This window comes from Ranitomeya imitator, chromosome 3 (genome assembly GCF_032444005.1).
Source record: "Ranitomeya imitator isolate aRanImi1 chromosome 3, aRanImi1.pri, whole genome shotgun sequence".
Lineage (NCBI taxonomy): Eukaryota > Metazoa > Chordata > Amphibia > Anura > Dendrobatidae > Ranitomeya > Ranitomeya imitator.
In genome coordinates this window covers 64,067,072-64,094,342 of record NC_091284.1, presented here as the reverse complement: position 1 = coordinate 64,094,342, position 27,271 = coordinate 64,067,072, and the positions used below count along the sequence as shown (strand labels likewise).

Here is a 27,271-nt window from a genome sequence, read left to right as displayed (position 1 = left end):
ATCCCTACACTATCTTTATTTGTATGATTTTTTCTACTTTCTTTTCGATGATACATTGTTTGATAATTTCACTACATGCTGGGATAAGGTCACTGCTGTAGCCCCTGCCCCCTCCCTGAAACAAAGCATCAATAGTAACATCCCATTCAGGGTCTGGGCTAGCCCCTACTCTACTGAGCATGTTTCCATTGTCAATTTCGAAAGATTCTCAGCAGATTCTTTTCACTGTGCACAGTGACAGTGTGCTCGCCTGCTGACTCAGATCAGGAGTAACAAGCAAGCAACAGAGTGCACGGTCAGTGCGCATTGTAGGATTATACCCAGATTTCAGAAACTAGCGCCACCCCCGTAAATATCATCATCAAGCTTTATCAAAAAGGAAGTAGAAAAAATAAAGCAGTTAGATAGTGTAGTTAGCAAAGGATAGAGGATTTTTAATTAAAGTATATTATAAAAAAAAGATTAGATTATGGCATTAAAAAGTTATTTAGAATGAAAATTCATTTGTGATTTGGACAACCAATTTAAAATAGGGTTTCGGTGATTGAATGTTGGAGCGGAGAGTCCAATCTTCATGATCCCTTCAAATAAGAACAATAACGTTCACATGAAAAGTTCAGTCACTGAAGTGCCTCTATGGGATGAGCTGAAGTCCTTTGATCGCGCTGATCGATAGGGATAAAAACCACCGCGGTCAAGCATTACCGGTCTGTCCTAACGATAGATTATGTCTTGGACAACACATGAAGAATACAATGAAGGAAAGAAACAAGTGCTGATGAAGAGAGATTCTAGTGCCAACCAAAATTCATCCATCCAGTCTCTTTTTTTTCTTAATGGAATCGCTGCCTAGAGGCAATTTTCTGCTATTTATTGGATTTATTTCCACCGCACAACAGCAGTCCGAATACGCCGATGGCATTATTTGCCATAGCTGAGAACTTCCAGACACCAGCCAGGCCCCGGACGTAATGACAGGCGGTAAGTAAAAGAGATGAAGACACAGAAGTGTTTTTTTTTATCTTTTGTTATGTATTATTCAGTCAGAGAATGTTAATTCATAAGAACAAGTCCTTTCATATTTGTAAAAAGAAACATTTGACCCTGGCTTGTGACCAAATTTACACAGGTGAAAACGTCCGTGATGACAAGAAAAATATTTACCAGCGTGACAATCTCATGAAAACGCACATTTTTTAATACTGTTACAACCACTTGCCAACGGAAAAGGTAGAACAAACATTGGAAGAACTGACATATTAGTGACTTCAGTGGGTTGTCAGGTTAGCATTTCCTATAAATTCTATAAAGAACAATATATTTCATAAAATAAAAAAAGAACATTCTAGAAAAAAAAGGCAGTTATCAATATTTCACGGGCTTGTGTTTCAATAGATTATCAAATCCTAGGTACAATATATAAAATATTCCATTGGGGATGAAGCAAGTACATTGCATTTATTCTTTATAAAACCACAAAGAGAAATGCAAGAAAAAACATTGCTTACATTGATAGACTTTTATAAAATGGCCTATAGGACAGAATTGGATACAACCTAATGTAATGTGGTACTTCACCTACCACTCCTATTGATCCATGTATCTCCCCAACTATCCGACACCAAATATGCACAATAGGTGTAAAATATCCGAACTGCAAGATTGGGAAATGAGAGTTCCAAATAACTTCTCGAAAGACAGTTTAATGGCAGAAATTGTATTTTTGGTACTTGATACACAGAATAGTTAGTTTGCGTTTAGGCAGTACATAAAGCTCAATCCGTCATCGGTATCTATGGCGTTAAATTGGGAATGTTTTTGTCCGTGTACTACATAATAAAGTTATTGAAAATTTATTTACATCACTGAATTTCAGTTGCAATTTATGGTTAATTTTTTTTTTTTAATTGGAATAAAATAGCAAATTTAGATTACCGTATAAAAGTTCTAGCAAAAGGAAACTTGTAATTAAAGGGCGTTCTTAGAAGTGAGAAATCCAATAATAAGGCTCTCGGATTTGGGGTCCAGAATAGATAAGCTTTATCCTTTTAATGGGTAATGAGGATCCCCTTCTTCTCAGACCAAACGAGGGACATGGGAAAACAAGTATCAAGTCCTCAGTCCTCAATTTGGTTTGGTATTTATTGGTATTAATAAGCACACGGAAAACCCTTCTATAAGGGCAGGTGCAGACGAGCGTAGATTTTCTCATTCGAGTGAATCGGGCTGATTGTGCAAATGACAATCTGATCAAAATCAGAGTTTGATCAGAGTGTCTGCATTGTACAATCAGATTCTTTCGGATCAGAAGATGATGAAAACAATATCTTCTTCTCCATTCTGTAAGTCCGTGAAAATCGGACTGCACTCAGATGTCATTGACTTGCATGGTCCAAATATCAGATCAAACTCAGGCATCCAGCAGTTTTTTCCTTGGATTGGCTCAGTCCGGGAAAAAAAATCTGATGTGCAAAGCTTAACATTGGTCTGAGTGTGATTAGATGTTTGGTCGGATCCCACTTTGACCAAAAATACGGCACTTGTTCTAAAGCGAATTGATCAACTGTTCTTTTTATGTAAAATGAAATCTCATTAAATGTAGCCCAGTATTTAGTTATTATAAAAAAAGTTGAATTGTTGGGTACTAATGCATTGAGACAATGATGGCAATTATGTTATAGGCTGCAGCACTACTGAACAGAATGTGGCCTGTACCCCAGCTCCATGGTAAGAAGGTTTATTCTCCTGTGAGGGCAAACAGTCATATTGTAAGTTGGTAATTGGACCAGTGAAGGCATAAATCCTAAATAAATGGGTAGGATTTCTGAATAGGTGCCTATTTGACAACCTCATCCTGCTATAGGTATTGTGAGTCAAAATAATAAAAACTAAAACCCCTGCACAATCTCTTTGATGAAATTCTAGTGCAAAAGATATTTAATGATTTGGGTTCTACATGAGCATCAGAATTTGTATGTGAAACAAGAAAAAGTATATATAGGTATGTGTCGAGACTAAGGTCCGAATTCCGGATAACGTTGACCACCTTCTAATAAGTTGGGCCAACAAGTATCGGAACTGGGAGACAATTAGCTGCTTCAACTTTCCAGTTATAAAGTATAGTCCCAGATTCATTTAATGATGGTTCTGGGTAAAGTATTACTTTATTATGGTCAGGCGGATATTAAGTATAGTGAAGACTGCTCATTGATCCATGGTGGAGGAAACCAAACATTGAAGTCGTGTGTCTCTACGGTTGATTCTTTGAACCAACAGAGAATGGAATATATTTACTAAATGGTCTGAATTCCCCCAAATGTACATATTTAAGGGTTTTCTACCTATCCAACAACTGTCTCAGACATTAGGAGGTTAAAAAAAAAAGTCCACTCAAGTCAACATTACCAGAGTGGGTCTGCTAATATACACAAATGTGCGTGACTTATATATGCGCATATTCAAAAATATATGCTCATATATAAATATAAATTGTACATACATGCACGTCCACAAGTGAATACATGTATTCATACTCTCATAACAATGACATAGATCTTCACCATATTGAAAGCAAGAAAAAACAAACATATTGCTTAGTTTAGATCCTTGTGGTTCCAATCTCTTTGCCGGAATCTTTTTTTTTTTCTTTCCTTCCCTGTAAGCCGGGTAACACCACTCGTGATCCTGCACAGATATAGCACCTGTAGCAATATGCAATGTGTTTTTTTCTAGTACAGACCGTTCCGTCACATTCAGTCTCTTCCCTCCGCGTCACAAGGAGTAGTAAGGTTTTGTGCTTATCATCAAATAAAAATCGCAGTGCAAAATTTAAACATGAATGTTACACAGTTAAACAAAAATTTTTTTTTTTTCTCTTTTTTTTTTATATGGCACCACAGCCTATTAATTCACATACAGTATAGTACAATAGAACGATAAAGACAGACAATAATATTAAGAAGAAGAATATGAACAAAAGAGGGCAAGCTTGCATAGGAATGCAATCAAAGAAAAAAAAACAATATATACAAAGCCAAAATGCCTTTTTTTTTCTTTTTTCATCCTTGATGCCGATTCCTCATTCCTCTTTTTTGTGTATTTCTGGCGAGAAATATTTAAGGTGGATGGTGTGTATATTAGAGAAGGAGAAAGTAAATCGTCTGTGGGATATGTGTGACTTTCTGTGGCTTTACATTGCATTTACAGTCCTTCCAATCCTACATAAATAAATGAATGTCCATTGCACTGTTTTGTTTTTTTTAAGTTCCCTCGTGACTTTCATCAGTCCAGACCAATAGGTCTATAGAGCAGCTTGTATCGTAGCTTTTCAGTACTCTAAGAAAGAGAATAGAAAGAAAACATTGAGTTATGTCATCAAAACTTGACTTCAATACATATTCACTGACTTGAGGAGCCGATAGACAGAACAGGGCCCCTGTGCAAGAACAATGGCTTATCATAATTCACCACTTTATCCCCCTCTACTGCTCATTGGTGAGGCCTCATCTGGAATACTGTGTCCAGCGTGGGCACCACATTTTAAAAAAGACACTGAAAAGTGGAGCAAGTTCAGGGAAGAGCTACCAGGATGGTGAGCAGACTGCAAACTATGCCCTACAAGGAAAGTTTGAAGGACCTAGGACCATTTAGCTTGCAAAAAAAGAAGGCTAAAAGGAGACTTAATAGCGGTCTACAAATATCTGAAGGGATAGAGGGATCATTCTTATTCCCACAAGGAAACACGAGAAGCAATGGAATGAAACTGAAAGGGAGAAGATACAGATTAGATATTAGAAAAACTTTTTGACAGTGAGGGTGATCAATGAGTGGAACAGGCTGCCACGAGAGGTGGTGAGTTCTCCTTCAATGGAAGTCTTCAGAGGCTGGACAGACATCTGTCTGAGATGGTTTATCTGCATTGAGCAGGGGGTTGGACACAATGACCCTGGAGGTCCCTTCCAATATTATTTGTAGGTGGATATGGCCAAATTACCATTTGAGCCCCTGTGGGAAGTGTGACTGCACAGGTTGCACCATGTCAGTCCCTGATGAGTTTATTTATCTTATAGAAAAATACCCACACCTATTAGATTAATATTGACAAAACACGCTTGTTTTAGTTGGGCTGGCCAAGTTTCTTTGGTGTGTCAACTCTCTCCTGACTGCTGATGATAGGGAAAAAAAGATCAAGTAGGTTGGATAACATTATGACAATTCAATGTTGTAGTACATTTCCTATACATTCATGGTCCACTATGTCAAGTGTGCATAAGTATGAGGTGGTGTATAGCAATAGCTGTTGGCAGAATAAGCTTATTCTTAGCTGATAAGTTCTCTTAGGTCTTCGTGTAAGGCAATTTTAAAGGGTTATTCTCATTATATGATTTCCGGGATGCACTGCTCTCATGCTTCCAGGCTTCCTGCTGGCCACAGGATGGTGCGCTACTGATTGATTGACAGTTCAGACCAGCAGCATAATTGCGACATTTGTCCAAACTTTGCATTCTCCAATGCTGGTATCAGAGACATTTTTGCCCCTCGTCATCTGAGAAGCACAGGGGCACTAATGAGGTCCAGATACCTCTGACAAGCACTGTGCTCCTTGCCTAGGAGATCGGTCACTTCTGATATACAGTAGTGATAATTTCAGTTTATGGTGTAAGAACAGTAAAAATTGCATTTCACTAATTGTGTTTTATGACGGATGTACAACACAATAGTCTTTGTAAATCTTCCAATGTGTATTGAAAAGTCACTCGGACTCCAGAAATACATTGATTAATGCAGATCCCAAGTTAAGCACCAAAGCTGATCAAGGTAACGGATGAGGGTCAATGTCTTAAGTTAAAAATTCTGTCTAGTTTAGAGTCCATTTTCATATACTCTGATAGGGTAATAAGTATATACAAGAGATTCTTCTGGCTAACATTATCATCTCCCAGCCAAAGTGGAGGGTGGTGGTAAAAATTGTCTCTCACCTTGGAGGATCAGTCAAGTCTCCCATTACGCAAACACCCTATTGAGTTGAAGGAGTGGGGTACCTTGAGCTTGGGGGCCCCAATTCAACATCTCCAACACAACTATCACAAGTTTGTAATAGAATTGGTCTTCTTATGTTGTCCAAAGGGATATCTTGGGCTCCTTTAGGTTCCAGGGCTCAGACACGACCACATCCACCTTAGCAAGTACAGTTTGATTTAACGGGAATTGTGTGATTCATACATTTTCCCATGGTGGCACCTGTAGCAAAACTGAACATTCATTGCGAGGTTTTTCCAAAAACTTCAGCTGATCACTTGGATCTCGGACCATTTTGGGATCAGCTAATCGATAAGAGTTCCTTATAACAAGTTGGGATTGTATAAACACAATGGATTTGGACCCTTTTATTTTTTTGATAAGGTGCAGAATGTTTTGTAAGATATCTACCAAGTCTTTGTGTATCAAGTAGGAACCTTTAGTCCGTTAACGAGCCCTCACATAACTACTTACATAATTCACCTGTAAACTGTCCTTGACTGTTTGGTCCCAAATATCCTACTTCAAGAAAATCAATGGCATTACGTTGGTGACCTCTCATAATGTCGCCTTTCCTTGGTCCAGTGGACTCCTTTGAAGAATTGGTTCCTGTAGAACTATGGCCTCCGGGTGAAGGAAAACATGGCTTGCTGTACGGCATCAGCACTTCATCTGTGAAACAATGAACAAAAAATATCCCTCAATTTCCTTAATGAAATGACTTTCTATACATGTAATGTCACATTAAGGATCTACTTTCTACTACGACTATTTAGCAAATTATTTAGCAGGTGAATTTGTGAGAGCTTGTGCTTAAATTGCTTCCGCACCTGTCTAATTACTTTGATTTCTGCTCTTGTTGATATTTTAGGAAACCGCTGATCTTTAAAATATCACCATTAATTAGAATACAAGATCAATTTGGGCACATTATATGTGGTTTCTAAATGGGCAATTATAGAAAAAATAATAACAGAGCTATAGATATGCTGGAATACACTTTCATGGGGATAATTGTCAGTGTGTCATTAGCCCTTAATTAGATTTAGGCTGCAACTATTTGATGATGTGGCATTAAATATGTTTAGTTCAGCATATGTCACATCATAAAGGAATGACTATTAGATAAAAACTAAGTTACTGTATTGTGGATGCTGCAGTGGAATTGTTTCGCTCACATTAGCTTTTATTACTTTTATAGTTGTATATGTATAAGATTACAAATACTTGGCTGCCATTTTCAGGAAACAGCCCCATTCTTATCTCTAAACTAGGTTTGGTATTGCAGTACAGTCATGTTTTAAGGGAGCCTTTGAAGCTGACACATCCACCTTGCGTTCCAATCGTAGGTGCCCCATGGCAATCTCATCATGTGCCCTGTCCGTGGCTCTCTCCACTGAATGCATTGAAGCCCCTTCACTCTACTTTCGAGTACTGGCTATATCAATCTCCTGGTTGGATGCTACTATTGTCACTTAACCCCTTCATGACCTTGGGATTTTTCATTTTTCAGTGTTCGTTTTTCACTCCCCTCCTTCCTAGAGCCATAACTTTTTTTATTTTTCCGTCAATTTGGCCATGTGAGGGCTTATTTTTTGCGGGACGAGTTGTACTTTTGAACGCATCATTGGTTTTAGCATGTCGTGTACTAGAAAACGGGAAAAAAATTCCAAGTGCGGTGAAATTGCAAAAAAAGTGCAATCCCACACTTGTTTTTTGTTTGGCTTTTTTGCTAGGTTCACTAAATGCTAAAACTGACCTGCCATTATGATTCTCCAGGTCAGTACGAGTTCATAGACACCTAACATGACTAGGTTATTTTTTATCTAAGTGGTGAAAAAAAATTACAAACTTTGCTAAAAAAGAAAAAAAATTGCGCCATTTTCCGATACTCGTAGCGTCTCCATTTTTCGTGATCTGGGGTCGGTTGAGGGCTTATTTTTTGCGTGCCAAGATGACATTTGTAATGATAGCATTTTGGTGCAGATACGTTCTTTTGATCACCCGTTATTGCATTTTAATGCAATGTCGCGGCGACCTAAAAAACGTAATTCTGGCGTTTCGAATTTTTTTCTCGCTACGCCTTTTAGCGATCAGGTTAATGCTTTATTTTAATTGATAGATTGGGCGATTCTGAGCGCGGCGATACCAAATATGTGTAGATTTGATTTTTTTTTTATTGATTTATTTTGATTGGGGCGAAAGGGGGGTGACTTAAACTTTTATATTTTTTTTATTTTTTCACATTTTTTTAAACTTTTTTTTTTTACTTTTGCCATGCTTCAATAGCCTCCATGGGAGGCTAGAAGCAGGCACAACTCGATCGCCTCTGCTACATAGCAGCGATCTGCTGTTCACTGCTATGTAGCACAATTGCAGGTGTGCTATGAGCGCCGACCACAGGGTGGTGCTCACAGCTACCGGCGATCAGTAACCATAGAGGTCCAAAGGACCTCTATGGTTACCATCCTGACGCATCGCCGACCCCCGATCATGTGACGGGGGTCGGCGATGACGTCATTTCCGGCCGCCCGGCCGGAAGCGGTAGTTAAATGCCGCTGTCTGCGTTTGACAGCGGCATTTAACTAGTTAATAGGTGCGGGCAGATCGCAATTCTGCCGGCACCTATTGCAGGCACATGTCAGCTGTTCAAAACAGCTGACATGTCCCGGCTTTGATGCGGGCTCACCTCGGAGCCCTGCATCAAAGCAGGGGATCTGACCTCGGACGTACTATCCCGTCCGAGGTCAGATAGGGGTTAAAGCAGTAGAAAGAGGGTCGGGAAACATTCAGTGAAGAGAACCTGGGACACTGGCCATGACAAGACTGCAGATATAGTGAATAGTTGAATTCCTTGCTCATGCAAAATACATGCAACATGCATAACTATGGCGATAAGTATGAATCGAGTGCTCTCCCATCAACTCTATATTCATATCAGCAGGTCACAGAGGGAAAAACTGATGAATGACTCCATTTAAATAAATGAGGCTGAACTGCAATACAACACAAAGCCATTGTGTAAGACTGCTGCTGCATGTTGGAGAACAAGTGTGTTTTTCTAATTTCAAAGGTAACGTCTCTCTTTGTGGAGAGTGACATGCTTGGCCTGACATGCCAGTGTGAGGAGACATATGGGCCATGCAGTACTATTCTGAGAAGTTAAATATGCAATTGTCTCTTCCGAGAGGACGAGAATTTGAACTCTAGTGCCACCTATTGGAAGTAGCAATCCTAAAAGTCAATAACAACTCTTTTACGAGCCTTGCCACATGACAATGTTTGAAAGATTTGGCTTTTATCCTAAGTCATATAGCAAGGCTTGTTGAAAGGTCAATATTGACTTTTAGAATCACTACTTCCAACAGGTGGCACTTGAGTTCAAGTCCTGTTCCAGTCTGAAGAGACAATTTGCGCTCCTAATTTCATATACAGAATAGGCACCAGTACCTTTAGTGAACAGAGATAAAAGGGAACCCCCCTCCCCCGCCCGAGCAGTTAATCACTTATCGGCAGGGAGTTGCTAACTACCTGCCTGTTTTGCCCTGTGGCAATCTCTCCCAGCTTAGAGCGGTCACAGAAGCACACCTGTTTTCAATTCTGCTTCCTGTAATGTCATGATGACAAAGCAGTTCTTTCTCTTCCACTCTGCTCTGTCAATGGGCTGTCACTGGATAACCCCTTTAATTTCATTTTCCCTGCTGCACATTTCCATTCCTAATGTTTTTAGATACACAGACATGTTACACCTCATTTTTCCCCTGCTTGCAAACACCTTTAAAGGGAATCTGTCGCCAGGTTTTAGCTACTCTATCTGAGAGCAGCAAAATGTATGGGCAGATACCCTGATTTCACTTAGTGGGCTCTTGCTGCAGTTTCAATAAAATAACTTTTATTGGGTGCAGATCTATCAGTTCTCTGAACACTGAGCTGTGTATAACCACGCCCATACCACTGATTGCCAGCATTCTGTGTACACTCTGCATAGGCAAAAACCTGCCAATCATTAATGAAGATGTGGTTAGGCTCCCTAACAGCGGATTTACTTGTCCTCTAGAGATAATTCTCTGCTAGTGCGAGTTGGTAACGGTTTGGAGATATTTACATAAAATACAGAAAACTAATTAAAAAATAAAAATCATATGTTCGTTTGCAATTGTTTTTGAATGTTTCATATTTGACATTTTTGGCATTTGAAGATGTACACTGACAATCAAAAGGGTAACAATGTTTTGAAGTTTTGGTTTTCAGGCTCCATATCTCATTATCCACTACTGCTCCGAATGTGATATCATCTTATATATAATTGTCTAAGGGTCACTTCCGTCTGTCCTTCTGTCTGTCCCTCTGTCCTTCTGTCACGGTTATTCATTCGCTGATTGGTCTCGCCAGCTGCCTGTCATGGCTGCTGCGACCAATCAGCGATGGGCACAGTCCGGAAGAAAATGGCCGCTCCTTACTCCCCGCAGTCAGTGCCTGTCGCCCACATACTCCCCTCCGGTCACTGCTAACACAGGGTTAATGCCGGCGGTAACGGACCGCGTTATGCCGCAGGTTACGCACTCCGTTATCGCTGCTATTAACCCTGTGTGTCCCCAACTTTTTACTATTGATGCTGCCTATGCGGCATCAATAGTAAAAAATGTAATGTTAAAAATAATAATAAAAAAAAAAAACCTGCTATACTCACCCTCCATAGTCGCTCGCGCCGGCCGCCATCTTCCGTTCCAGGTTCTGTTGGCAAAGATGGTATGGGAGAAGGGCCTGCCATGATGTCATGGTCATGTGTCCGCGACATCATCACAGTCATCACAGGCCCTGCACGCCTGCGCTAGAAAGACCTGCCATGACGTCACGGTAATGTGACCGCGACGTCATCACAGGTCCTGTGCTCATACGAACCCTGGGACCAAAAGCTGCCATGGACTACAATGAGCCCTCGGAAGGTGAGTATATGTTTATTTTTTATTTTTTAACCTGTGATAAACCTGGCTGGGCAATATACTACGTAGCTGGGCAATATACTATGTGACTCTGTGCTGTATACTACGTCGCTGTGCAATATACTACGTCACTGAGCAATATACTACGTGACTGGCCAATATACTACGTGGCTCTGTGCCGTATACTATGTCGCTGTGCAATTTACTACGTGGCTCTGTGCTGTATACTATGTCACTGGGCAATATACTACGTGACTGGGCAATATACTACAAGGCTCTGTGCTGTAAACTATGTCACAGGGCAATATACTACGTCACTGGGCAATATACTACGTTTCTGCGCAATATACTACGTTGCTGCGCAAAATACTACGTCACTAGGCAATATACTACGTAACTGGGCAATATGCTACGTGGCTGGGCAATATACTACGTCACTGGGCAATATACTACGTGTTTGGGCAATATACTTTGTGACTGGGCAATATACTACATCACTGGGCAATATACTACGTGGTTGGGCAATATACTACGTGGCTCTGTGATGTATACTACGTCACTGGGCAATATACTACGTCACTGGGCAATATACTACGTAGCTGGGCAATATACTACGTGACTGTGCAATATACTACGTGGCTGGGCAATTTACTACGTGGCTGTGCAATATACTACGTGGCTGGACAATATACTACGTGACTGTGCAATATACTACGTGGCTGGGCAATTTACTACGTGGCTGTGCAATATACTACGTGGGCTGTGCAATATACTACGTGGACATGCATATTCTAGAATACCCGATGCCTTAGAATCGGGCCACCATCTAGTTTTATAGATAATCATCTTGGCTATATAATACATAAATTTGACTTGCCGCTATTTAGCATATGATTAGTTATGGAGATTCTTGTCATGTCACTGCATTACTACAGTTTTGCTCCTAAAAATCTATATTTTAATTTTTATAATTTTGTTAGTATTTTGTAAAACCACCTTTGGCTTTCAACACTGCTGAGAATCCTTCTGGGCATGCTCTTGATCAGATTCAAACAGGTCTCAACCGAAATCTGATCCTAGGTCTGTTCTGCATGTTCCTAAAGTTGGTTCATACTGGTCGCCTCGCTTAAGTATGTATGCAGCTTTTTTTCAACTCTACCCACAAGTGTTCGATTGGGTTAAGGTTTGGGGACTGTGGGGACCAATCCAGCACCTCTACTTCACTGTCATTGAACCATTTCTTCATCAATCTCAATATATGATTCCGGTCGTTGTCCTGGTGGAACACTATATCGTCCTTTTAACATCCATAGTTCTCGTTTGTACGAAGTAACTCATCTTGTTAGATACTCACATATAGCTTAGCATTGAGCCCACCATCAATCCTGGCCAAGTAACCAATGCCGTTGGCTGTGAAACAACCCCATATCATCAGGCTTCTTCCACCAAACTCCACAGTTCCTTCAATTTCTCGAACCGTTAGCAGCTTTTTCCTTTGTTTGTTCCCCACCTATTTGCACCTATCAGAGCCTAGTCTATTGACTTTTGTCTCATCGCTCCAAATCTCTCATTTCCAATCTTCTACTGTCCACTTTTCGCACTTTTTTCCAAACTCAAACCGACACTTCTTATGACGATATTGAAGTTGAGGCTTCTTCACATATTTTTGGGCCACCATTCCAAACTTGTGTAATATACGTCGTGCAAAGCATATGAGAGACCTCCACTGCCATGTTTGTCATGTCACAATTGATAGACCTTGTGATAAGCCAACTTGTTGACTCCGATATTTTGTCTGGACATCCACCTCTTGGCTTTTAAATTGATGGGTGGACTTAGTTTCGTAGTCTTCCAACTGTCACGGCACTCACATGATGCAGTTTGGCAATTTTCTTGGCCGAGAGACCGCTATTGATGAGCTGGATGATGCGGTTTCTCTTTTCTTGGGAAATCTTCTTGGTGAGTCCTCGATTTGAACCAGTGACTTTTTGTTTGGGAATTAACCTAATAACACACTGAGCTATTAAGGGAATGCAACAACAGGTTGTAATTTGTAGTTTACAGGAAGAAAATTATTTTTCCACCATGAGGAGCAAAACAGTAACAATGCAGTGACATGTCAAGAATCTGAATAACTAATCATATGCTAAATAGATGCAAATCAAATTTATGTATGAGATAGCCAAGATGATTGTCTATAAAATGATAAAAGTTTCACATTCAAAGTAGTAGATGATGGTCAGATATGGAGCCTGAAAGTCAAAAAGTTCAAAACATTGTTACCCTTTTGCTCATCAGTGAATGTCTAGTATCTACCAATGTTCATTATCATACCTGAACCAAAAGCCTGTTTGTTTTGCCGATCTGTGGAGCCAAGCCATTCCTGTGTTTGCCGGTGTCTTTCTAAAGATGTTCTAGCATGATGTTCCAAAGATGTCTTACTATCATCCATGTTGGAAGTATGTCTCTCAAGAGAGCTGGCTTTTCTTTCTGGAGGACCACTACGTTGATTGGGCATTTGCTGTCTCAAACTTTGACAAGGGGGAGGTTCGGGTGGAGGTGGAAGATCTTGAAATAAATATAAAACAAAAAATGTTTTTCATAGACAAATGGAATTGGACATAGATGCAAAAATGGTTTCCTCAACAAATGCCTTTTTAGACTTTGGCCAATGTATAAACCTTAAAGAAAATGATTGGTGTTGGTGTAGGACAAGTAACCTGACTTTACATTTATTTCAGAATGTGTATAATAAAAGCATTGTATGCAATAAAAATGTCTAAAAGCATTAAAGGGGTTATCCAGTTTCAAGAAATATTTTTATATAGCCTATTAAGCAAGACAGACATCTAATTGATTTCAATGGATACCTTATAATGACTGATTTCCCCTGTGGGGGCACTGTAGGAAAAAATAAGATTTACAGCCAAGTTTTCCTGCAAATGATCTCTGAAGTTCTTAGCTGAGGGAATCTTTGTAATCAGTTTTTTAATTAAAAAATAACTTTGGTATAAACATCTAAAAAAAAATTAAACTCACTAGAGTCTTTTCACGCTCACACATCTTTAATAGTGATGAGCGAGTGTACTCATTGCTCGGGTTTTCCTGAACACGCTCGGGTGACCTCCGAGTATTTATGACTGATCGGAGATTTAGTTTTCATCGCGGCAGCTGAATGATTTACAGCTGCTAGCCAGGCTAAGTACATGTGGGGGTTGCCTGGTTGCTAGGAAATCCCCACATGTAATCAAGCTAGCTAATAGCTGTAAATCATTCAGCTGCCGCGATGAAAGCTAAATCTCCGAGCAGTCATAAATACTCGGAGGTCACCCGAGCAACGAGTACACTCACTCATCACTAATCTTTAACATTAACTTACCATCTACTAATCCTTCCCTTCGTAGTCCTGGAGGCTGATCCATCCGGCCTCCCTTGTGTTTTTTAGTGGGCCTTGGCCTTTGGTTGCTGTGATTCATGGCTGAATTGTTACTGTCCACAGAAAATGGACTTGAAGGTCTTTGTTTTTGAGAGAAAGATTGCATTTTTCCTACAAAGTAATAAAGATGCCAAACTGTAATTTTAATTCAATAACATATTAAAAAATATATATCATATAACAATATATAACACATTTAACCACATCACAATTTTGCAGTGCAAACAGCTAAATGTCCACAGATTACAGTTCAATTGTCATGCAAAGCAGAAGGTTATCAGATGCCACCAGAAAAGGTTCCCTATGGATGAGGAGCAGAAAACTCGATTAGTCACAAATAAGATTTTATTTAGACCAACAAAGTGCAAACTGAATTGTAAGATTGTTATATTTTTTTATTTAAACGATTAGAGGTTTGATGACCTTTCATTCTGTACCCTAATTGGGAAAACCTTGCCCACTGATTACCCATTGGCTGATTTAAAAGAAACCCTTCAGGTTCCTTAAAACTGCCACTGCCAATATAAAACAAAGCGCTATATCTGCATTTTAACAAAATTACTGTGGGAAAAATTTTGGCGCTATAAGCAACAAAAACACTTCTGTTTTGCCTCTCATGATCAGCCAGGACTAGTTTGCCAAGGTACTAGTACATCATATGTCGGTAAGGGGTTAAAACGCAGCCACGGGGTTCTGAGTGATAATGGTGGCAGTTTGGGAGCATTAGGGAACCTGACTTTAAACAGAGGTACACAACCTGTAAGGCGCTGTGTGTCATTTTGTGGCACCCCCAACCTCATGTATGCATTAGTTTCCATGTAAGGTGGAAGAAGTGTAGCACATAATTTTACCTCTATACAAGTCACTAGTGCGACCACACTTAGAATACTGTGCACAGTTCTGGTCTCCGGTGTATAAGAAAGACATAGCTGAACTGGAGCGGGTGCAGAGAAGAGCGACCAAGGTTATTAGAGGACTGGGGGGTCTGCAATACCAAGATAGGTTATTACACTTGGGGCTATTTAGTTTGGAAAAACGAAGACTGAGGGGTGATCTTATTTTAATGTATAAATATATGAGGGGACAGTACAAAGACCTTTCTGATGATCTTTTTAATCATAGACCTGAGACAGGGACAAGGGGGCATCCTCTACGTCTGGAGGAAAGAAGGTTTAAGCATAATAACAGACGCGGATTCTTTACTGTAAGAGCAGTGAGACTATGGAACTCTCTGCCGTATGATGTTGTAATGAGTGATTCATTTCTTAAATTTAAGAGGGGACTGGATGCCTTTCTTGAAAAGTATAATGTTACAGGTTATATGTACTAGATTCCGTGATAGGGCGTTGATCCAGGGAACTAGTCTGATTGCCGTATGTGGAGTTGGGAAGGAATTTTTTCCCTAATGTGGAGCTTACTCTTTGCCACATGGTTTTTTGTGCCTTCCTCTGGATCAACATGTTAGGGCATGTTAGGTTAGGCTATGGGTTGAACTAGATGGACTTAAAGTCTTCCTTCAACCTTAATAACTATGTTACTATGTTAATAACTATGCTACTCTGCTCAGGAGCAGGACTGAGCAAGTACAAATAGAGCACTGTGTAATCATATCTGGGTCCCCCATATATCAAGACTAGAATGGCAGCACGGTGGCGCAGTGGTTAGCACAGCAGCCTTGCAACGCTGGAGTCCTGGGTTCAAACCCCACCAAGGACAACATCTGCAAAGAGTTTGTATGTTCTCTCCATGCTTGCATGGGTTTCCTCCGGTTTCCTCCCACATTCCAAAGACATACTGATAGGGAACCTAGATTGTGAGCCCCAATGTGGACAGCGATGATAATGTGTGCAACCTGTAAAGCGCTGCGGAATATGTTAGCGCTATATAAAGATTATTATTATTACTAGAATTCCTTGACTTTTGTCTAGTAGTTGAGAAAGGGATATATATGAGTTGTACATGAGAGTTACATATGTGCAGGGTCGTCTTCTCTCTAAATTAATGATTGGGGGAAAATAGCACCCCTATTTTTCAGATATTTTTGAGTCTTGGTAGCGGAACCTGCATCCTGTAAAAACTTATGGCATATACTTTTGAAATGCCATAATCCTCTCAGTTTTATTGAGACCCTTAAGGGGTATCTACACTGCAAGATAATCATGAAAGATCATTTCATGATTACCATGGAAGCAGACTGACTATCAATGAAGAACGAGTAAAAAGTTTACCGATTGGCAGGCGTATCATTCCGCCGGTCGGTCTGTGTAAATGGTCACTTAGAAGTCGTTCAATATGACAATGTGATCCTTCGACCAGAAAAGGTTGTGCACCCCTGCATTAAATGAATTGTTCATCTTTTGGCAGCCCTGCACTTCTAAGGAGCTCTAAAGTTGAGCAGGTGATTGATCAGGTACAATTCAATGGTATTTGTAAAGTTAGCTACTCCTCTTTATAGGTTCTAACTCAGACTTTGGCTCTAGTCATCGGAATTATAGTTTAGAACTAAATAACAAGGATACAATTAATTAGGATTTTTAGAGAAGTGATACACATATAAACAAAGATAGTGGTAAAAGGTAAATGTATTTTTAATTAGCGGTTACTAAAAGGAAAATGAATAAACAAGAATTAGAATTTACTTATTTATGAGAACCTTAGAAGAAAAGATTAAAGGTTCCATCCACCAGACGCCATGCATGTTAACAAGCTGGCAGCATGAGGCATGTCCATGGAAGAGAAAGAAAGCTCAGGAAGAGGAGAGCCATTCCTTATACCCAAGGCGCTAGTCCAAAGACAACAAACCTGCTTTTGACAGGCTGGTTCCATTTAGTGTGAAACCAGCTTTATCAGCTGCTGCAACGAGTGACTGTGCAAAGTTGCCGCTCATAAATATCGAGTCATCAGAAGAGCTAACTACACTAGATCTACGACTAGAAAAGTTACGATCCTCATCAGATGCAGACCCCCATCCATTTACCATAGAACCTAAAAATAAAGGCAGGGATCTAGTGAGTCATCAACATATTTCTGTTGACCAAAAAAAGCATAATTTGTCATTGAAAGTGTTGTTGAATACTTATCAGTCTGAACAGTTAAGTGCATGGATTAACATGGCCATTGCCAGACTAATCTTTAATCTACGAACAAGAAAAATATATATTTTATTTCTATACATTTTTTATATGATTTTCAATATTTATAACTAATGAAGGAAATATACAAAAAATGAAAAAAATCCTTCCAATTCAGCTCTCAATAATTGTTACTTTTTTGATCATATTCATATATGGCAATTGCAACTTTGACCAATTTATGAGTAAGCATCTCATAAGATCAGCTTTTCTACCACCTTCTAAAGAAACAAAAATGAAAATAATAAGACTTAGCTCGGACCTGATTTTAGTGCGCAGTCAGCTGGATAAAATGGACAGAGATCAGAACGCAGTACACACACGGACTGGCCGACGGCTCTCCCGTCTGACTGCGCTATATGGAAACAGCAGCAGTAGCCTGACCCCACTGCTCTGTCTACAATAGGAGATCAGGACATTAAAGCGTCCCTATATCCTCACACTGAAGAGTGACTATACATTTCTGATGTATAGTCAGCTCTCCTGGAGCCTTCCATTTGCCTGTTGTTCCCTGCTTCATTTAGATTGGTACTTTGTAGTACGTAATAGTGATGAGCGAGTATACTCGTTGCTCAGGTTTTCCCGAGAACGCTCGGGTGGTCTCCTAGTATTTTTTAGTGCTCAGAGATTTAGTTTTTCTTGCCGCAGTTGAACGATTTACAGCTACTAGCCATCTTGATTACATGTGGGGATTCCCTAGCAACCAGGTAACCCCCACATATACTCAGGCTGGCTAGTAGCTGTAAATCATTAAGCTGTGGTGATGAAAAATAAATCTCCGAACACTAACAAATACTCGGAGACCACCCGAGCAACGAGTATACTCGCTCATCACTAATAGGGAATGCAGTGATAAGTCTAAACTTTATCTAAACTATGCCTCCTTTGGTTATCCTGTGCATTTTTGCTATTTTGTGCTATTTTGCATCTATACACCATTTTGGAAGCAGGAGGAATGTAAAACCAAAACGAGGGCAGGAAGCCGCAGGTGGCAAATAGAGGGCTCCAGACAGGGTGACTATACATGAGAGACGTACAGTTACTTTCCAATCCCGGAAGGTGAGGGAGAAGGTTATATTGAGTGCCCTTCTTAGCTAACTCATACCTCTTCATTGAAAAATGGAAGTGACCAGATTTTAAGCTATGTTCACAAGTTGCATTTTTGCTGCATTTTTTCCAAATGATTTTATCACAAAAAAACACGGCATTTTACCGTCCCAGCAAAGTAAATCAGATTTCTGAACTCTCACGCACATGCTGCTTAGTTGTTCCTTGTAGATTTGAAGCTGTTTCAAATGTGCCGCATTTCAGCATTTTTCACTTTTTCAAATGCATGAAAAAAATGCATAAAAAGGCAACAAAAAGGTGCATATTTTACACAAGTTTTTCCTCTGCAAATACTGAATGTATATATGTACCATAAGGCTAAGGTCACGCAACTGTTACTCACGAGAAAAATGGTCCGATTATGCTAATCACACTCTAATTAGTGTTTGATCAGCGTGGGATCCTTTTTTCTTGGATGTGGAAAATAACAAACAAAAACTCTGCAAATCAGACCCCTAGGTTGACTCAGTGCTTTCCAATCATCAAAGGTAAATTTTGCATTCTGTAATTTTTTTTCCTTGGACCACTTGGTGCAAGAAAAAAATTGGACATGTGCACAAACTCCTAGAATATTGGTTAATGTAAGATCCAATGTTTTGGCGGATCACACTTCGATTGGAACTACGGTCATCTGAAGCCCTTCCGCAGGTTTTTACTGCAAGATTTGTCCGTTTTTTTCTTTTGTTTTTAACGGACAAAATTCTGTAGACTCAAAAACACTGTGGGAAACTTTCTCTTTCAAGTGCATTTAATGTTTATTTCTAGGTTTATTGTTTCTTTACTCAAATACAAAAAAGTGTCCAAATTATTGAACTTTGTTATAAATAAATGTATATGGAAATAATATTTAACGCAATAACAATCTAGTGATTTTGAATAGATTTATCCACCCTATCACAGACTGTTTTCTAGAATTTAGTGCTACCGGTCAAACATTTTTAGAAGAGACCTCGAAAATACCCTAAAACTAAATCTACAATGTTAAATGCAACCATTTATATTTTGTGTTCACGATACACACAGTTATCCAAAAGTCAGTTTCTCTCTCAATGGAAAGTAATGGGAAGAGAAATTATAAATTTCCAAAAGGTCGACGCAACAGTAAAATGAACACACATAAAACAGGACATTGATCAAGTATTTATCAGAAGCTAACACTATTACAACATCTATGATTTGTAATACACTCGTTATTCCCACTGATTTGGGGGTAATTTATTTCACTCTCTACGCAAACTGTCTACTTAAACGTGTGATGAAAATGTAATTCATGCCATTTGGATTTATTTATTTTTGTTTACTGAGTTGTTACTTTGTGCTTTTTTTTATACTTCGAGCATTTCTCAAAGCGTTTGAGCTGTTGGGAAGAAATGCACGCAGAACATTAAGTAGTTGCTCCAATGTTAGAGAGCAATAAAATACCACGATAAAGTGGCATCTAGCTGTGTCTCTCTATTACATCTTCGGCTCTAAAATTAATTTACGGTCAGTCGTCAATTCATTTACATGTCATTTTATGCTAAACCCATCTTTTCTTGATGAATGTGTAACACTGTATATCCATTGACACAAAACTCTGTGTTTTAGGATACGACGATGCTAATTGTTACATTACCATTTTTATGAGGTTGAAAAAAAAACACTCTGCGATTCCTTTTATTTAATTTACAAACTACATTTCCTTAATAAATGGAATCCTGTTAAAAAAACTATTATTTGATATTAAGATATTGCTCTATCTATCTATCTATCTATCTATCTATCTATCTATCTCATATCTATCTATCTATCTATCTATCTCATATCTATCTATCCCATATCTATCTATCTATCTATCTATCTATCTACCTATCTCATATCTATCTATCTATATATCTATTTACCCCATATCTATCTATCTATTATCTATCTATCTATCTATCTATCTATATATATATATATATATTATCTATCTAACATCTATCTATCTACAGTATTATCTATCTATCTATCTATCTATATATCTATATATATATATATATATATCTATTATCTATCTAACATCTATCTATCTACAGTATTATCTATCTATCTATCTCTAGCTATCCATCTATCTATCTTCTATTATCTACAGTATCTATCTATCTATCATCTATCCATCTATTATCTATCTATCTACAGTATCTATCTATCTATCTATCTATCTACCTATCTATCTATCTATCTACAGTATTATCTCTCTATTATCTATCTATCTATCTATCTATCTATCTATCTATCTATCTATCTATCTATCTATCTATCTATCTACCTAGAAAAAAGAAAGCACAGCAGCACTATGTATAAGTTTAGGCCATGTGAAAACAAAGAAAAACATTAAAAACATATAATCTAGATTTCACTGCTCCAAAAAAATGTTTTAACTTACAGTAATGAATGAAGATGAAGGTTTTTAGCGCATAAATTGGCCAATTCATGTGTGCCCATCAACCACGACAAGGTGACCTCCCTCTGATGGGTCCCTGCTCTACCATACATGCCTTCTCTTGGACTATCAACCTACAATTTTGGACACTCATGTCTGCTTCTGGGTTTAGCCTACAATTTATGGGCAGATAGAACTGATTACGGCCACATGCAGGTCAATGGGAGGAGGATATCTATCATATCATGCACGTCAGCAGAGTAGCCCGCCTGTGAAGCTCACTACACCAGTTGTGTATCTAAATTTTTACTGCATCTTAGCCAGTAAATTGTTTTGGACCTAGGAGCAGTGTCTGCATGTCAGCGGAGTAGTCCGCCGGTGAAGCTAACTACACCGCCTGTGTATCTAAATTTTTACTGCATCTAACCCAGTAAATTGTTTTGGGCCTAGGAGCAGTGTCTGCACGTCAGCGGAGTAGCCTGCCGGTGAAGCTAACTACACCGCCTGTGTATCTGAATTTTTACTGCATCTAACCCAGTAAATTGTTTTGGGCCTAGGAGCAGTGTCTGCATGTCAGCGGAGTAGCCCACCTGTGAAGCTAACTACACCGCCTGTGTATCTAAATTTTTACTGTATCTAACCCAGTAAATTGTTTTGGGCCTAGGAGCAGTGTCTGCATGTCAGCGGAATGTCCCCCCTGTAAAGCTAACTACACCGCCTGAGTATCTAAATTTTTACTGCATCTAACCCAGTAAATAGTATGGGGCCTAGGAGCAGTGTCTGCAAGTCAGCAGAGTAGCCCGCCTGTGAAACAAACTATACCGCCTGTGTATCTCAATTTTCACTGCATCTAATCCCGTCATTAGTTTTGGGCCTAGTACCACAGTTTGGCCACTCAGCTCTGCTCGGTTTTCATCCATCGGTTGTTGTACCAACAACTACAGATACAAAGTTGCCAATCAGTTAAGCACCAAAATGAGTGGCAAAAGGCCTGCCGCTGGTGGAAAGGGGAATAGGCGTGTTGGAAAGGGAAAAAAAGGTTGTGTCCGTGGGGTAGGTGGTAAAGCAACAGTAACATTTGCAGAAGAAAGACCATCTTCCAGCCAAAGTATGAAGTGTCTACTTCTTTTCGTGGACAATCTGATATGATCCCTTTCTTACGACCATCGCTATGAGCATCGCCAAAAATTCCAGATGAGGCACAAAAACAGCAGGTGCTTGAACGGATATCAAGTGCTTGTTCAACTGGGCTCTCCTCCATGCCAACTTCAACATCACAACTACTCCAGTCCTCAGAGGTGTCACCCCAATCGCACTTGCTTCCTCACAGCTCCCAAGTCTCCAGTCGCCCATCTGAGTATGGGGTAACACAGATGGTAGAGTTTGCAGAGTTGTTTACTCATACTATAGCCTGGGAATCAGAGGTCTGCTCCAGAGCTTCTGTGAATCCAGATGAGGAAATTATCTGCACTGATGCCCAGAATCTTTGTGAGTCAGATCCAGGCCCAGATGAAGAAGGTTCTGAGCATAATGTAGACCCTCATTCCCAAACTGAAAGTCCTGTTGGTGGAGACAATGAGAAAGATGATGATGAGGCTGAGATACCTGATTGGAATGAAAACTTGACTTTTCGGTCAGGGCAGGAAGAGGTTGGCTCTGAGGACAACGGGTGTGAGAACAGACAGGATGATGATGATAAGGTTGGAGACCCCACTAACTGTCATCCCACAGTCCGCCAGTCCATGAGGTCAGCAGAGGAGGTGGAGGAGGATGCTAGTGACGAGTCTGACGACGAGGTTAGGTTGCACCTTCCTGGACAGAGACGGAGTACTGGAAGCATGTTAACATCTGCATCCTCAACCCCAATTGTGCCTCTGAGCAGAAGTCGTGGTGGCTTTTCAGGTTGCACGAGCTCTAAGCCTTGCATAGCCTGGGCATTTTTGGAGTTTGCAAAGGATGACCCAACTCATGTTGTCTGTAAGATTTGCCATTAAAATCTCAGTAGAGGCCAAAAAATGACTAGTTTGAGCACTTCATGAATGAACCGTCACATGGATATGAGGTGTGAGTTGCAGTGGGAAGCTCACTGTGCTACAATGCGGCCTAGTGGGCTGGGTCAACCATCATCTGCCCCATCAAGTGCATCCACGTCCTCTTCATCCTCTGTGACTGTGGGGACAGCAGTCGCACATGGATTTGGACGCAGATCTTCCACCTCTTTACCCGCAACAGCCAGTGTGATTGGCAGGTTGTCAGGACATTTGCAACTGGAAACACCTGCTGGTGTTGAGCGCTCTCTGACATCGAGACCACATTGTGATCGAGGCAACATAACATCTCCACCTGCACCTTCCTCACAGACCAGCAGTTTGCCGGGGACACCCTACTCAACCCCGTCTAAGCACGGCAGCCAGCCCTCGGTCCCTCAGATGTGGACAAGTAAAAGACCATTTCCTCCTAGCCATGACAAAGCTAAGAGGTTGAATTTCACCATCTGCAAGCTGTTGGCTACAGAAATGCTGCCTTTCTGTCTGGTGCACACAGAGGATTTTCGAGACCTTATATCCGTCGCAGTGCCCCAGTACCAGATGCCCAGTCACTAGGGTTGAGCGAAACGGGTCGAACATTTTCAAAAGTCGCCGACTTTTGACAAAGTTGGGTTTCATGAAACCCGATCCGACCCCTGTGCGGGGTCGGCCATGCGGTACGCGACTTTCGCGCCAAAGTCACGTTTCAATGACGCGAAAAGCGCCATTTCTCAGCCAATGAAGGTAAATGCAGAGTGTGGGCAGCGTGATGACATAGGTCCTGGTCCCCACCATCTTAGAGAAGGGCATTGCAGTGATTGGCTTGCTGTCCGCGGCGTCACAGGGGCTATAAAGGGGCGTTCCCGCCGACCGCCATGTTACTGCTGCTGATCTGAGCTTAGGGAGAGGTTGCTGCCGCTTCGTCAGAAGCAGGGATAGCGTTAGGCAGGGTCCATTAACCACCAAACCGCTTGTGCTGTAGCGATTTGCACTGTCCAACACCACCCTCGGTGTGCAGGGATAGTGGAAGCTACATTTTTTTTTTCTTCTCAGCGCTGTAGCTCATTGGGCTGCCCTAGAAGGCTCCCTGATAGCTGCATTGCTGTGTGTACGCCGCTGTGCAAACTAACTGCTTTTTTCAAAGCACAAATCCTCTTGTTCCTTCCTTTCTGCACAGCTATCTTGTTTGTCCACATTTTTTATTTAATTTGTGCATCAGTCCACTCCTTATTGCTGCCTGCCATACCTGGCTGAGATTACTGCAGGGAGATAGTAATTGAAGGACAGTTCCTTTTTTTTTTTTTTGTGGGAGATTAAGATTGGCATTTCTGCTAGAGTGCCATCCCTGTCTGTGTCATCTCTCACTCAGTGGGCCATAGAAAGCCTATTTATTTTTTTGCTTGATTTGGGTTCTAAAATCTGCCTGAAAAAATCACTACATCAATCAGTGGGAGAAAAATATTGGCCTCAGGGCTTGTGTGCCACTCCTTACTCCTGTGTGTGCCATCTCTCACTCAGTGGGCCATAGAAAGCCTATTTATTTTTTTGCTTGATTTGGGTTCCAAAATCTACCTGAAAAAATCACAACATCAATCAGTGGGAGAAAAATATTGGCCTCAGGGCTTGTGTGCCACTCCTGACTCCTGTGTGTGCCATCTCTCACTCAGTGGGCCATAGAAAGCCTATTAATTTTTTTGCTTGATTTGGGTTCTAAATTCTACCTGAAAAAATCAATAAATCAATCAGTGGGAGATTAATATTGGCCTTTGGGCTTGTGTGCCAGTCCTAAGCGTGCCATCTCTCTCTCTCAGATAGTGGGCCATAGAAAGCCTATTTATTATTTTTTTTATTGGGTTTATAAATTTTCACTGGAAAAAAAAAAAAGTGGGAGATTAATATTGGCCTCTGGGCTTGTGTGCCAGTCCTGAGCGTGCCATCTCTCTCACAAATAGTGGGCCATAGAAAGCCTATTTATTTTTTTGGTTGATTTGGGTTCTAAATTCTACCTGAAAAAATCAATAAATCAATCAGTGGGAGATTAATATTGGCCTTTGGGCTTGTGTGCCAGTCCTAAGCGTGCCATCTCTCTCTCTCAGATAGTGGGCCATAGAAAGCCTATTTATTTTATTTTTTTATTGGGTTTATAAATTTTCCCTGGAAAAAAAAAAAAAAAGTGGGAGATTAATATTGGCCTCTGGGCTTGTGTGCCAGTCCTGAGCGTGCCATCTCTCTCACAAATAGTGGGCCATAGAAAGCCTATTTATTTTTTTGGTTGATTTGGGTTCTAAATTCTACCTGAAAAAATCAATAAATCAATCAGTGGGAGAAAAATATTGGCCTCTGGGCTTGTGTGCCACTCCTGACTCCTGTGTGCGTCCTCTCTCACTCAGTGGGCCCTAGAAAGCCTATTTTTTGTTTTATTTGTTTTCTAAATTCTCCCTGAAAAAATCATTTTATTTTATTTGGTTTCTAAATTATTCCTGAAAAAATCATTTTTTTTTAATTTTTTTTTTTCTAAAGTCTCCCTGAAAAAAAAAAAAAAATCAAATCAGTGGGAGATTAATATTGCCCTTTCTGCTTGTGTGCCAGTCTTGACTCCTGGGTGTGCCATCTCTCTCTCTCCAATTGTGGGTCATAGAAAGCCTATTAATTTTTTTGCTTGATTTGGGTTCCAAAATCTACCTGAAAAAATCACTAAATCAATCAGTGGGAGAAAAATATTGGCCTCTGGGCTTGTGTGCCACTCCTGACTCCTGTGTGCGTCCTCTCTCACTCAGTGGGCCCTACAAAGCCTATTTTTTTTTTATTTGTTTTCTAAATTCTTCCTGAAACAATCATTTTATTTTATTTGGTTTCTAAATTCTTCCTGAAAAATTCATTTTTTTGTATTTTTTTTTCTAAAGTCTCCCTGAAAAAAAAAAAAATCAAATCAGTGGGAGATTAATATTGCCCTTTCTGCTTGTGTGCCAGTCTTGACTCCTGGGTGTGCCATCTCTCTCTCTCCAATTGTGGGCCATAGAAAGCCTATTAATTTTTTTGCTTGATTTGGGTTCCAAAATCTACCTGAAAAAATCACTAAATCAATCAGTGGGAGAAAAATATTGGCCTCTGGGCTTGTGTGCCACTCCTGACTCCTGTGTGCGTCCTCTCTCACTCAGTGGGCCCTACAAAGCCTATTTTTTTTTTATTTGTTTTCTAAATTCTCCCTGAAACAATCATTTTATTTTATTTGGTTTCTAAATTCTTCCTGAAAAATTCATTTTTTTGTATTTTTTTTCTAAAGTCTCCCTGAAAAAAAAAAAAAATCAAATCAGTGGGAGATTAATATTGCCCTTTCTGCTTGTGTGCCAGTCTTGACTCCTGGGTGTGCCATCTCTCTCTCTCCAATTGTGGGCCATAGAAAGCCTATTAATTTTTTTGCTTGATTTGGGTTCCAAAATCTACCTGAAAAAATCACTAAATCAATCAGTGGGAGAAAAATATTGGCCTCTGGGCTTGTGTGCCACTCCTGACTCCTGTGTGCGTCCTCTCTCACTCAGTGGGCCCTACAAAGCCTATTTTTTTTTTATTTGTTTTCTAAATTCTCCCTGAAACAATCATTTTATTTTATTTGGTTTCTAAATTCTTCCTGAAAAATTCATTTTTTTGTATTTTTTTTCTAAAGTCTCCCTGAAAAAAAAAAAAAATCAAATCAGTGGGAGATTAATATTGCCCTTTCTGCTTGTGTGCCAGTCTTGACTCCTGGGTGTGCCATCTCTCTCTCTCCAATTGTGGGCCATAGAAAGCCTATTAATTTTTTTGCTTGATTTGGGTTCCAAAATCTACCTGAAAAAATCACTAAATCAATCAGTGGGAGAAAAATATTGGCCTCTGGGCTTGTGTGCCACTCCTGACTCCTGTGTGCGTCCTCTCTCACTCAGTGGGCCCTACAAAGCCTATTTTTTTTTATTTGTTTTCTAAATTCTCCCTGAAACAATCATTTTATTTTATTTGGTTTCTAAATTCTTCCTGAAAAATTCATTTTTTTTTATTATTTTTTTTTTCTAAAGTCTCCCTGAAAAAAAAAATCAAATCAGTGGGAGATTAATATTGCCCTTTCTGCTTGTGTGCCAGTCTTGACTCCTGGGTGTACCATCTCTCTCTCTCCAATTGTGGGCCATAGAAAGCCTATTAATTTTTTTGCTTGATTTGGGTTCCAAAATCTA

The 27,271-nt window shown here is 39.9% G+C and overlaps 1 protein-coding gene across 48 annotated transcripts in view; it reads right to left on the bottom strand.

The window, feature by feature from the left end:
- Positions 1–1,909: 1,909 nt before the first annotated feature.
- The window catches only part of ROBO2 (roundabout guidance receptor 2), a 1,525,058-nt gene continuing 1,499,696 nt past the window's right edge, over positions 1,910–27,271 (bottom strand). For 13 of the 48 annotated variants that reach the window (XM_069760932.1, XM_069760925.1, XM_069760936.1 and 10 more), the window contains 4 exons: positions 14,341–14,508; positions 13,296–13,529; positions 6,493–6,690; positions 1,910–4,335 (listed from right to left, as the gene is read on the bottom strand). In XM_069760932.1, coding sequence (XP_069617033.1) covers positions 4,334–4,335; positions 6,493–6,690; positions 13,296–13,529; positions 14,341–14,508 — 602 coding nt within the window. In that variant the 3' untranslated portion in view covers positions 1,910–4,333. Of the gene's footprint in view, positions 4,336–6,492; positions 6,691–13,295; positions 13,530–14,340; positions 14,509–17,199; positions 17,383–27,271 lie in introns of all 48 variants that reach the window. The other 35 variants (XM_069760914.1, XM_069760912.1, XM_069760919.1 and 32 more) reach the window with 9 other exon arrangements.